Consider the following 12,188-nt stretch of genomic DNA (forward strand, 5'->3'; position numbering starts at 1 on the left):
AAAAAAAAAAAAAAAGTCAATAATCATAAAAAGTGACAAGAGTTCATAATCCACGTCCAAACTGTTGGTTTCCTGTTCTGCAAACTCTGCCCAAAGCATCCACAAATACATGCCCATGTGCTATTTCAATATAGTTTTAAACATGGAACAAAAACAAATTTGCACTCCAGGCACAGAGCTCCCATTGCCTCTCGTCCTTTATTCTGTTCACTGGTTTTATCCTGTTTCAGTACTTTCATTCTCATCAAACAGCTCCTTACTGTGCATGTTTCACGTAATCAAGATAACGGCAAGTTACACTAACTACAGCAATACCTGTTAATGCTTGACACAGGGTCCAAGCCTGCCAGGTTATGAACAACTCATTATTTTCCATTTTCTAGTAGAGACTGAGTAATTTTAATGGGAATCAATTTCACTGAAAGACTGATGTGCAATACTATAGCACTTTTGTACATCCCCAGTTAAGTAGCATTGCTAATGAAAATTCAGTTGGACAGTCTAACACAATACCCAGAATGGAAAATGTGACAAACCGTCTAGAATCATCTGTTTTTCAGAAAGAGCTGAAACAAATTAGGAGCCTTTCACAAGAGCTAAATGCTATTCTGTTCAGGAATGAGATCTTTTGATTGGCGGATCTAATGTTTCTGTTGCTTTCTTCGTCTAAAAGGGTGGTCCCACCCTTGACTCTTTCTGGACCCCACACATTCTTGCTCACTTTTCTTGTTTAAACAAAACAGAACAGATTAAATACTGAATTAGTCATGACTTTATTTAACTTCCTTTTCAGGATTCTGCAGAAGAGTCTAGTTACACTTTATTCACTGAAATCTCTCTACCTTGAAACGGGCTTCAGAAGGTCATCCAGCCCAACCATCACGAACTCTTCCATCTCAAGGCAGGGGTAACTGTAAAAGTCCAACTATTTTGCTTTAGTTACTTCCCTGGAAACATCTGCTTCTGCTGTCTTATTCAAGGAAAGCTCTGTGTGAGAAGTCAAATCTTTTTCAAACTTTTCAACTATAGAACCACAAACTGTCCATTCCAAATTTAACATAGACATCAGTGATGTTCTTGGCTTTCTCCCCTGCAACTTGAAAACTTTATTTAAAATATTAATTGAATATATTGAAATCCTTTTGATAATAATCACTATCATCTTAGACAAGAATCTCTTGAGTTTCAGTTGTGGTTGCCTTAATCATCATATTCCTTTTTATCTCTTCTTCATAACTTTCTCTTTTTTTTTTTTTTTTCTTTTTATATGTTTCAAGCAACATCCTTTATTGCTATGATTTCCTTAGCTAGCTACACATAAATTATTTGTTGGGAAAACAAAGCGATAGGCTAATTCCTGCAGCTCAAACTGGGTTTTGCTCCTTAGTCTTTCATTTCCTGCCTCAGTCAATTCCATACATTCCATGTCACTCTTGAATTTGTAACAGAAATTATTCTGGCAATTTTATCTTATCTGTTACTAATGTGCATAATATCTGCTTTAAATGTGTTCCGTATTGGTATTTCTGTAATTTCTATTCTTGTCTTTCTCCTACTTACTCTCTCATCATACATGCTGATTTTGATCAGGTAACTTTCTTATCGGTGTTTCATACCTGATACCTTTTAGCTATATGTATATTACTTACAAATCAAATTCTTTGTACTGCATTCTTCAGTTTATATTTGTACACACACACAAAGAGATTTTTAAAACAGCTGTAGTTCCATGAGATAAACTGAACAACTGTAAAATTTTATATGCAAACTTCATACATAAAGCTCTTCAAGACTGTGAATTACTTGGGGTGTAGATTATATTATTTTAAGGCTGAGTATATGAATGACACAACTAATAACAGAAAAGGAATCTAATCAAATACACTTCAGACAAACATGTACAAAAAAAAAATAATTAGCAATTTCACGCTTTTTAAATCTGTAGGAATTCCTGAAACACTTAATTCTCTTAATCTCACTGGTTTCATTAAAGAGAAATTCAAATTCATCAACCTTAATAAATTCCATGCAAGTCATTTATCTCCTCCTTCTAAGGACAACATGTTTTATGGTATTACTAACAATCTTCATAATCTTTGTACAATAAGCACTGGTTCTTCTCAAAAGATGCAAGCACACATGTAAGAGTCTCACATTCATATGCACCCGTAAATCAAAATACTAGTCATAAATTGTCCTCTAAGATCTCAGAGGGGACATCCATTTTGGCAAGTATGATTCCAGTGACTATGAAATAGAAGCATAACAGTTAAGAAAAAGACAGATTACACTTGTATTTTCTTTGGTACATCTCACCTCAAGCTAACAACTCACAACTACCTGCATACCATAGTCCAGTTCCTTTTGTCAGTGCAATCTGTTGTTGGGAGAAATCAAGATTTCCAGTAACCTTCAAGAACTTTGATTTTGTTTCGTTTTCTAATTCATTTCAGTGATATGGTAAGTGCTATAGCTTCATAAACGATATATTGGCACAGTTGAAGGAGTGGTGAACTTTATTGCACAGCCTTTCTTCTGCCCACTACATAGTCAAAGAATGGTTGAGGTTGGCAGGGATTTCTGGAGGTCATCTGGTCCAACCCCTCAGTTCAAGCAGGGACAACCTAGAGCAGATAAAAATACATGCCTGGGGTTTTGATGTATTAAAAGGAAGAATCAACACATTTCTCAAAAGGTAACAAGAGAAAGGGTTTCTGTCGGGTTTTTGTTTGGTAGGTTGGGCACTTTTTTGTTTTGAATGTTTTTATCATCTCTGTAGTTAGTTCTACTACTTTTGTGTATGCTTTGAAGGACCCTTAACAGCTGTTGACATTAATGTTTTGGATTTTTTTTTTCATGTTTAACTTTGGTATCCATTTACAACAGTAAGGTTTAGGGTCTATATCAATAACTTCAGGATAAAACCATCTCTAACATTCTGATAAAGATTTTAACAAGAACAGCCAAAGTTCAATGCCATGCTGTGCTATTGGTCACTGCTGAAACCTATTCCAAGGTCTCCAGTCCTTTTGTGCTCCCCTTCTTTCTGTTTTCTCCTGTTCCTTTTTAAACTAATTTTAGGCTTCACACAGACAGCAGACAGAGTAACAGAACTGTATGCAAACCAGATTTTACTGTCATTCACACAACTGCAGTAGTTTATGATGTATATATATATATTTAATTTACAAGTTTAAATAGGGTTTGTATTACAATCAGAAAAAGTCCCAGGAAAAAACCTTTTGGCCATCTCATCCATTTTTCTGCCAGTACAGAACTGTATTCTTGTACTTTCTGGAAATGGTATTCTGCAGAGTATTCACCTACCTAGGTGGAGGCTGGAGTGGTGAACAGGGTGTGAGAATCTGTCACCACCTACTCCATTATTTTATATACCCCTTTAGAAAGAGAGAACACACAGCTGAGTCCTTGTACCAGACTCAGAGAAACACAGAAGCCAGCCAAGAACACTCCAGTAATTGTAATTTCAGTAATTGGACTGTGTGTTCTCCACAGCTCCCAAGCGCATTGCATCTATTTCTTGTTTTATGATTTAAGGTCAGGCCTTGCTGTCATTATGTTCAGAATCAACTAATGTTTGGGCAAGAATACATGACAAACAATCAACAAAAGTAAAACTATTTTTTAAAATAGTTTGAGTCAATTAAACGTGAAAGGAATTTTGTGGAACAAAGCAAGACACTTTTCTAGACAAAGGCTTTCTCCTTGATATATTCCAAATTCAGTCTCCTAAATTCTGTTACAATGTTAGAATTCTTTAACAAACCCTCCACAGAAAAACAACCTGCAAAAGGATTTTCATTAAAGAATTGGATGCAAATCATAAAAAAAAAAACAAACAAACAAAAAACACAGACTCCATGTAACTACTTACTACATTTATTTAAAATGTTATTTCCAAAAAGCCAAAGAATAATTTAATTTTCTCAAGCTGTGAGACAATATGAAGGTATTAACATATGTTGTACATATACAATAGCAGAAGACCAATTTCTACACCTGTTCTAGACCTGTTGGTGGATCACCATATTATGGATATTGTTTCCAGTGGCAATCCTAACCTGCAGTGTCTGTAATACTCAAATTCTCCTTCCTCTTACAGTACTTTGTGAAAGAATTAAACACATGCCACTTCCACATCATTCAGAAGATGTGCAATGTTTATTTTTGTTTAAAGACATGTATTCAGATAATAGTGTTTTGCTTTTGAGCTGCAAACCTCTTTTTGCTGTTTTATAAGCTAACTCACGTTTAGATCACAATTTTTATTTCCTTCTGTAGTTAAAAAAAAAAAAGTTATTGCTGAAGCATATTACAATGTTGCTTCAGTAAACAGTGGGAAAAACAGAATGTTGATTCTCTTCAGTTATCTGAAGCCATATTGCTATAAAAAGCCACTAGTATCTCTCATTTGTATGTGTTTTGAGTATCTTAAAAATAGTCACATTAACAAAATCAGTCAAGTTACTTCAACAGATTCAAAGCTATCTTAGGCTGGATTGGAGTATTTTGAAAACAAGTCATATTTTAAATGGGGGAAAGGGTTTAGAATGAGTAAAAACACGTTTTTATTTACAACCAAATTCCTTGTTATGGTACTTAAGTTGTAATACTGTACGTTTCATGCTTAGTGCTGACAAATGTGTTTCATCAGTTTATCCATCCAGAACAGATTTGCTAAATACATTTTTTTTTAATCTTAAGGTTTTTTTTGGTGTGTTTGTTTCTGTTAAATCCTTCTTCTGCTTTCCTATTTCCACACATCGTTGAAGTATATGTTGTTGGTCTGTGGCTCACCCTTCAATCACATTTCCTCAGTGTCAGGGTCTTCTCTTCAAAAGCAGAAAAAACAAGTGCACTCTGTTTTAGACAGATGTCACATGCCTGAATCTTAAAGTCAAGGATGGCTCCAAGTTCTTTGTGACTCCCTCAAGGCCATAGGAGAGTATAATTGTGGTTTAAAATGATAATGTGAATTTTAAAGCAACTCCACTAAATAATATATATATATTTATATATATTTATTATATTTATCAAATTATGCTATATGTGAATTTTCAAGAGCTTTTCAAAATGACTTTTTTTCATACCAGGTTGAGAACAAAGCACTACATCATGTGTCATAGCACTTCTCACAGTGCACTGCCTTCCTGCATGTTAATCATTCTCAGCCACACCAAAAAAAAAAAAAAAATCTCTACTGGTTCAACTCAACTTCTGCTATAGCTCTCAGTGCATAACTCTTTACTGCTCCTCTGTTGGTGTTAATTGCAATTACTGCTCCCACCCCTCCATATTTGTTTCATGCACTTATGCTCTTTGTTATTCCATTTTCCATAAAACATCATTGTACCGGCTGAAATGAGTTTGCCTGGCTACAGTACCTTGGCAAGGTCAGTGCATTCCAGCAGGGAATCTCCTTTGGCCGCAGCTGCTGCAGCAAAGCAGTTCTCCTGAAAAGGTTTAGCGTTTAATGTTTCTGCCTGTACAGTGTCTCAAATAAACATGGATTTGGAAAGAAATCAAATAGCACTGGTTTCAATTCTAAAACCTGACTATTCTAGATCTCATCATACTATACAAGCCAGCTTGGTTCTCATCAGACAGTCCCTTTCTGTAAACCTGGTACGCATTTAGCAAAAGCATACAGAAAGGCTCACTCAAGGACTTAATAAATGTCAGCCTCCAAAAGTACAAGTGATGGGAATATACTGTCATCCAGAAACTCTAAAACTGTCTAACTGCTTAAACACCTTTCTTGCACATATCATTCCACACTATCCATTTCAGAGCAGAAGATACCCTACGGCACAAGAAGCCTGAAAAAAAAAAAGAAAAATAATCCAATAAAGAATGATAACGATATATTATTTAATCAACTATTGTTCAAAAAGAAAAGAGCAGAAGCGACAATGAAAAAATAATGATACTAGTTATATGAAGGAAGCGTTTGAAAATGTGAATTAGAACTTCTTAGACAGAACCAACCCCAGGAATTCTGTCTCACTTTGATGATGGCTCTGCTGTCTGAGGATTTTCAAAGATATTTTGGAATCTGTAGGATGTCTTTGATAGGAACACTATGTGCTTGTTTCTGTGAAGATGGGGTGACAGAAAGGAAGAAGGGAGATGTAATGGGAACATGAAGAGGCAAAGCGGTCTAGAAATGAGAATAATAGAAAACAGTTCACGAATTGTTTGCCTGCTGTCACAAGGACTCTTCTGAATCTACAGATGCCTTTCTTCCTGCCTCGAAGTGCATCTTCCAATGAACCTTCCCCTCCTAAGTACTCTACGATCTTCTAGCATTAAACACCTCCTTTTCAGTAATGACTTCTGATATTTGCATGCAGTATTTGTAATGCTTATGTACTTGTTTTTGAACAAAGATACGTATTTTTTTACATGTATGTTCACTTAGGTTTTGAAATTCCTTTGTTTAGGATTCGGGGAAGGGGAAGAGGAAGACAACAAATATTAGAACTCCTCTGTGCAGCTATAAATTCTATACTCAGTTATATGCTGAAAAAAAATTAGGACTGCTAGGTATGAAGACACATGTAACTCACCAGTGGGCAGCCCACTAATGCACAGCATCAGTGCTCCTCCAGAAAGTTTAAGTTTAGGACTCTGCTATGACAACGCAGTGAAGAATTTATCTCTCTATCTCATGAAAGAGAGGAGTGCACCTTTTAGTGTCGCAGTACCTAATCAAAGAACTACACATGGACTAGCTGCCTACAAATCTGGCCCTTGGCTACTTGCTTTTCTGTCAATTCCTCAATCTTGTAACACGACTTATTCCCAAGCACAAGCATCTCCCAGCTCTCTTTATGTCTGCTGGTGCTAGGAAAGAGGATAGAAAAATAATCTAGCTTTTTCAGTCTTCTTTAAAACTTTGCTGCCTGCATCTATGCACAAGAAATAATGCTAAAGCTCTTCAATCAGCTGTAACTGAAAAACCCAGTGCCTAATCCTGACACTGATAAGGAAAAAAAGCATTTAGAAATGTGACTACAAAGCAATTCTCAAAACATTTTGCTTATGGTCACAGCCGAAAGATTCATCCCCTTACACTGAAACAGCAATAAACTCAATTTAAAAAGCATCACGCTGCAATTTTCTTTTCAGTTTGAGCCACTGGTATGGTTCTGTCTCAGAAGGTGACTGGACAGCTTAGTTACTCTGATTACATATTTACAAGTTCAAGTTTTGCTCAAGTGTTGCTCAAGTATATACACGTATACGTATATATCCCCCATGTATACATTTCAGCTAGACAATGACGTTTATTAGTTTGGGCTATATTTTTGGTTTTGTATTGCCCTTTCATTATGACAAGGTTTCAAAATTAATTCTTAGTAACAAGATCTGTCTCCTTATGGAAAAAAAAAGTCCTTTTCCCTTTAAAATCTCTACTACTGCATTGCCAGCAAATGCGTATCCCTAGAAATATGTATTTGTTATTTCATTAGTAAAGATTTTATGCAATCACACTGAACAAGATTTGCTCAGAGGCTGTAGGCCATGCTGTGGGTTGTGGTTTTCCTGTAAAAGAGGTCATATTTCATGTATTTTAACTAGTGAAAAAGGTCACTTGTCATAACAGCTTTTGAAGTTAGCTAAATGTTCATAGAAAGCCAAAAGGCACAAGTTTAGATGCCACATAGTTCCAGAGACCAGACTCCTCTCATTTGTAAACAACAGGAAACAAGATGAGTGAAAATTGCTGCCCTCGCATATGATCGAGGTGCTGACCTACTCTCTTCCACCCAAAGCACAACTGGAAGGGGTGTCACAGCATCGTTACAGACACCTGTGCAATGTCAAAGGCACAGTGTTCATCCTGTTTGACAGCATGTACTGTATATTTATTGCCTCAAGCAGGACAGATGTTAGCAACACAGGAGATGCTCACTTTGTAGTCTTTCAAGAATATGTATATTACTTCTCCAGAAAGCCCAGTCTGGGAATTCATGAAGTTTGCACATTAACACACACACAAAAAAACAAACAAACAAACAAAAAAAAAACACTAGCAAAAGTAAACCCAGCGATTTTGCCAAAAGGGAAAATGAAGTGAATTTGTCTGGCAGCTGCTGCTCGCCGCCCATTCACTGCCAAATAGCCCTTTCTGATAATGGTGTTCACATGGTTAAGAAGAAAAAATATGCATGTCTGTTGTTCAACAAGACATGAGAGTCTGTGTGTAGGAACAGCGGAGAAAGAAGAAAGGTGACCAGAAACCGGACCCCAGAAAATGGCAAATGCTCTTACACAAATCAGCTATTCTTCTTTGAGCTGCACTGTAAAAATATCATAATAGAATTTGTAATTTCCTAGCCAGAATTAAAGTTTCACATGTGATGCCCTCACTTTTTACTACTGTAACATAGACACTTTGTTCAAATGCTTAAAACAGCTAACTTTTGTTTCCTGTAGCTAGCCCTATGCTTAAAAGCCTGAAAGAAAAAATGTGACAGGGAAATACTGCCAAGCACTTATATTTTAAAGCAGAATCTCACAATTACTTAGCTTCAAACTGACCAGAGCACTCAAGGCACTGCACAATTAAAGCCCACGCCTGTACATTTATTGAGACCACTTGCACTCAGAAACCCTGCAGCGGTTCTCCTGGAAGAAAGGAAAACTGCCCCAATCCAAACACTGCCAAGATACGACAAAGCCTCTCAAAGCCTGTGCAGATACTTTGACTGGAAACCTGTAATCTCACTCAACCCATTTCTCTCCCCCTTACAGTGCAGGGGACAGAGTTATGAATGCAGCAGCCAAGAGAAAGCAGGCAGCTACCTGCAGGTGAGCTCGCCTGCTCCTGGGACTTCTCTGGTAGCTCTTTCACAGGTCAGCACACACTTCAGCTGCAGAGGACAGCTCGCCTGATGTTCTGCACTCAAGCAATGCACTGCAGACCCTCCGGCCCTGGTGTCGGGATGTTGGTCCTTCTCCATACAAAAATGGTAGCTACTCAAAGGTAGCTCTACATGTCCATTCCAGACCCCGTAGTTAAAGAATTTGTTGGTGAGGGCAGAAAACAAATCAAAAATGAAGAAAAAAAATCTAGATTTGACATGATAAAAGTTAAGAACCATGAGAAGTTAACTTTGCTAAGCATTCCCAAATATTACCAGCTATTTAATAAATGTGAATTTTCCATCAGATTTTAACTGATTTGGCTAAACTTTTTTTTTTTTTTTTTTTTTTTTTACACATCAGAAACTTTAAGAAACAAAGTCATACTTGTAATTTCATTTATTTTAAACCCTTCTGTCTATTAAGGCAGACATCTTATAGCACCTACGGGTGGTCAGAAAGATTTCAAAAGCATGTGATTATACTCAGGCTTGCAGCATACTGCTTACAGATATACAATGAAATATGTAATTTTAAATGTCAGTTCCAGCCTGTGCAAGGCAGACATTATGTACAACCTTAGTGTGAGGACTGTCTTAGCAATATTTAAGTCTTAACTGGATTTGATGTTGAAGCACGCATTATTTTGTCAGGGCACAAAGCGTAACTGTTTTCAAGGAAAAACAATTAATATTCAGCTTCAACAGGCAAAAGAAAAAGCTTTACAAATAAAAGAAACAGAATAACTAGGTCAACCACAACTGAAGATCAAGCAAGTTGTTTGATACTGCCAGGAGAAAATAAAAATAAAAAAATACAACAACAAGAAACTAGAAACTGATTAAAATGACCCATTTGACTTGCATAAAAATACGACAAAGCAAAAGTTACTTAGGCAACATGGCACTGAACAAGCAAACAAACAGCCCCAATATTAAGGCACTTATGAAAATGTTCACTTCTTTAATAAGTTGATCCAATTAGCCAACAAAAACCTTCCCTACAACAGTACTTAAAATGGATTGAAAACACTAGATGTTACAAATCAGAAATTAGCTACAGTGGACTTCTCTCTATAACATTTTTTATGAAGATAATGAAGAGCTATCACAGGAGAATAGTGAGATCAGTGTCTGACTCTAGTTAAAATGCATCAGATTGCAGCCAGGCTTTTCAGAAGCCACACAGAGCGTAAACAGAAGACAGACATGCACAGGCTAAACGACTATGCCTGTTGTACCTTTCTGCACCTTACCCTTCCTCTTACAATAAGCTGGAAAATCATCTTTCACAAAAACAACAACAGAAATATCACAGTTTCCAAGCTAATCCACCCACTTAACATTCAAAAGGGGAAAAAAATACATCAGGACAAAACTGACAAGTATACCTTTCAAAAAAATAATCTCAGAAAGGTCAAGATGTATCCATGACATGCTGTAAGAAGACAACAGCTAAGAAGTTTGTGCAGGTATGCTTTTTTTTGTAAACTGATCAAAGAAGAGGCAGATGAAATACTGGGGAAGACAGGAAAATAAAACCCTTGCCTGTTTTTCTCTGCAGCTCAAGTTCATTAAAGTCAGTACCACTATTTACTCTACGAAGAAATTGGAATACAAAGCTATACAAAAGCTGCAGATCTGCTTTCACTGTTTCTTCACATTTTTAATTTTGTTTCTTCTTACAGTCGAAGAACTTCATGTCTATCAGTGCCTGTCACAAGAGCCCCAGACCATATACAGCAGTACTTCAGAAAACAGCACTGTTTAACACAAAAATGAAAAGCAGAATATTTTCCTGTCAAACTCTAAGCACATTTCCTACGCATCTTGCCACAGCTGCTGAAGCAAAATGCAGTGGTGAGAATCAACAGAAGTTAGACATATTTATAGTCAAGTTCTAGTTCACAACTTTAATTAAAACATTCTGTATGTATCTAGATCTTACTTTAAACTCCCTTATTTTGTATTTTGCTTTTGAGTAAAGATCCTCCCATATTCAGAGAGTACCTCAAACACAGTAAACACTCCCAGAAGACAAGCAATTCAGGAGAGCATGCCTCTTCCATTCCCACCTGAGAAGTGCACAGCAAAGCACGGATGTCTCCCAAGCTACCACTACAGTAACGAGAAGCAAGGCAACTGGTTCTAGGTGTCAGTGCAGTAAAAAAAAAAAAACAAGACTGTCTTGTACAGTCACGATTATTATCTATCTCTTCCAACAAGCTCTGAAGATATCCCTTTCACAAGTGTACCAGCTACAGGAAAACAAAACACTGCTGGCTCTTAAAGATGCTAAGCATTTTGAAGCATCAGCCTAAGGAGAAAACATACATCAAAAAAAATTTTTTTTAATTAAAAAAAGAATTTCCATGTCTCTCATAAGTTTTCTCCTTTAGAGTCCTTCAAAGGAAAAATAAAGGATTGAGAGATAGCAATACCTTCCATAAGCAAGCCTCTCCAAGTTGCAACTGTTGGACAGTAACAAGTTCCCCACTTTAAAGAAGTGAGAACTGAGGAGCATTTCCAGTCACACCCAGAAAACATACAGACATATGTTTAGAGGTAGATTTGGAGAGCGTCCCCAACACTAAATTGTCTTAAAAAAATAACCTCCTACTTTCATAAAGAACATATTCTACTTCTTTTCTGCTTGACTAATTGTCAAATAGTACAAGAGACAACTACTCCTACCTGATTTAAATGCCACTGAAAGCTACTCATTTAATTTATTAATATCTAAATGCTTTATGACACCCTGAAGTTTATATCTTCTTAACTCCTGAGAAATTCTTATTTTTCTACATCTGTACACGGAAGAATTATCTGTTTTTAAACATTAATGTCAGAAAGCTGATGACTTGGAGCTTACATGTCATCTTCCTCACCTCATCTTCTCAAAGGCAGCAGACAACATCGCTGTAGCAGGGGACAAGAGCAGAAGGGCAACGTTCATAAGACACAGCCTTGCTGACAGAGAAAGTACAACTCTTATGTTACCTTATCTTTCTGCCTAAGAGGCAGAAGAACCAGGCAGAGGAGGTTTGTGAAAGGAAAACAGAGCTTATTGGCTAAAGTAAAGGGGCAGGGGGGGATCAATACTGAAAGTCCTGCAAAAGCACTGCAAATGTGCAGGGGAAAATATGGTTATTTCTCAATACTACAGGCAGACGAGGACAACGATTCATTTGCTAACACTGCATAATTCCTAAAGACAGAAGACCCAAAAAACGTATTAAAGTTTCCCGAGAATTTGTGATTAAATCCACAAATATTTCTTCTTTATCTGGAAAAGCC

The 12,188-nt window shown here is 36.7% G+C and overlaps 1 protein-coding gene across 2 annotated transcripts in view; it reads right to left on the reverse strand.

Annotated features, from left to right (window-relative positions):
• Positions 1-12,188, reverse strand: part of COMMD10 (COMM domain containing 10) — a 104,280-nt gene that overhangs the window by 67,348 nt on the left and 24,744 nt on the right. The window contains exon 6 of one of the 2 annotated variants that reach the window (XM_032205874.1): positions 642-2,624. The exons of the other annotated variant lie outside the window; for it this stretch is intronic. Coding sequence (XP_032061765.1) covers positions 2,610-2,624 — 15 coding nt within the window. The 3' untranslated portion in view covers positions 642-2,609. Of the gene's footprint in view, positions 1-641; positions 2,625-12,188 lie in introns of those variants that run through there. 2 annotated transcript variants of the gene reach the window in all.

Source organism: Aythya fuligula, chromosome Z (genome assembly GCF_009819795.1).
Source record: "Aythya fuligula isolate bAytFul2 chromosome Z, bAytFul2.pri, whole genome shotgun sequence".
Lineage (NCBI taxonomy): Eukaryota > Metazoa > Chordata > Aves > Anseriformes > Anatidae > Aythya > Aythya fuligula.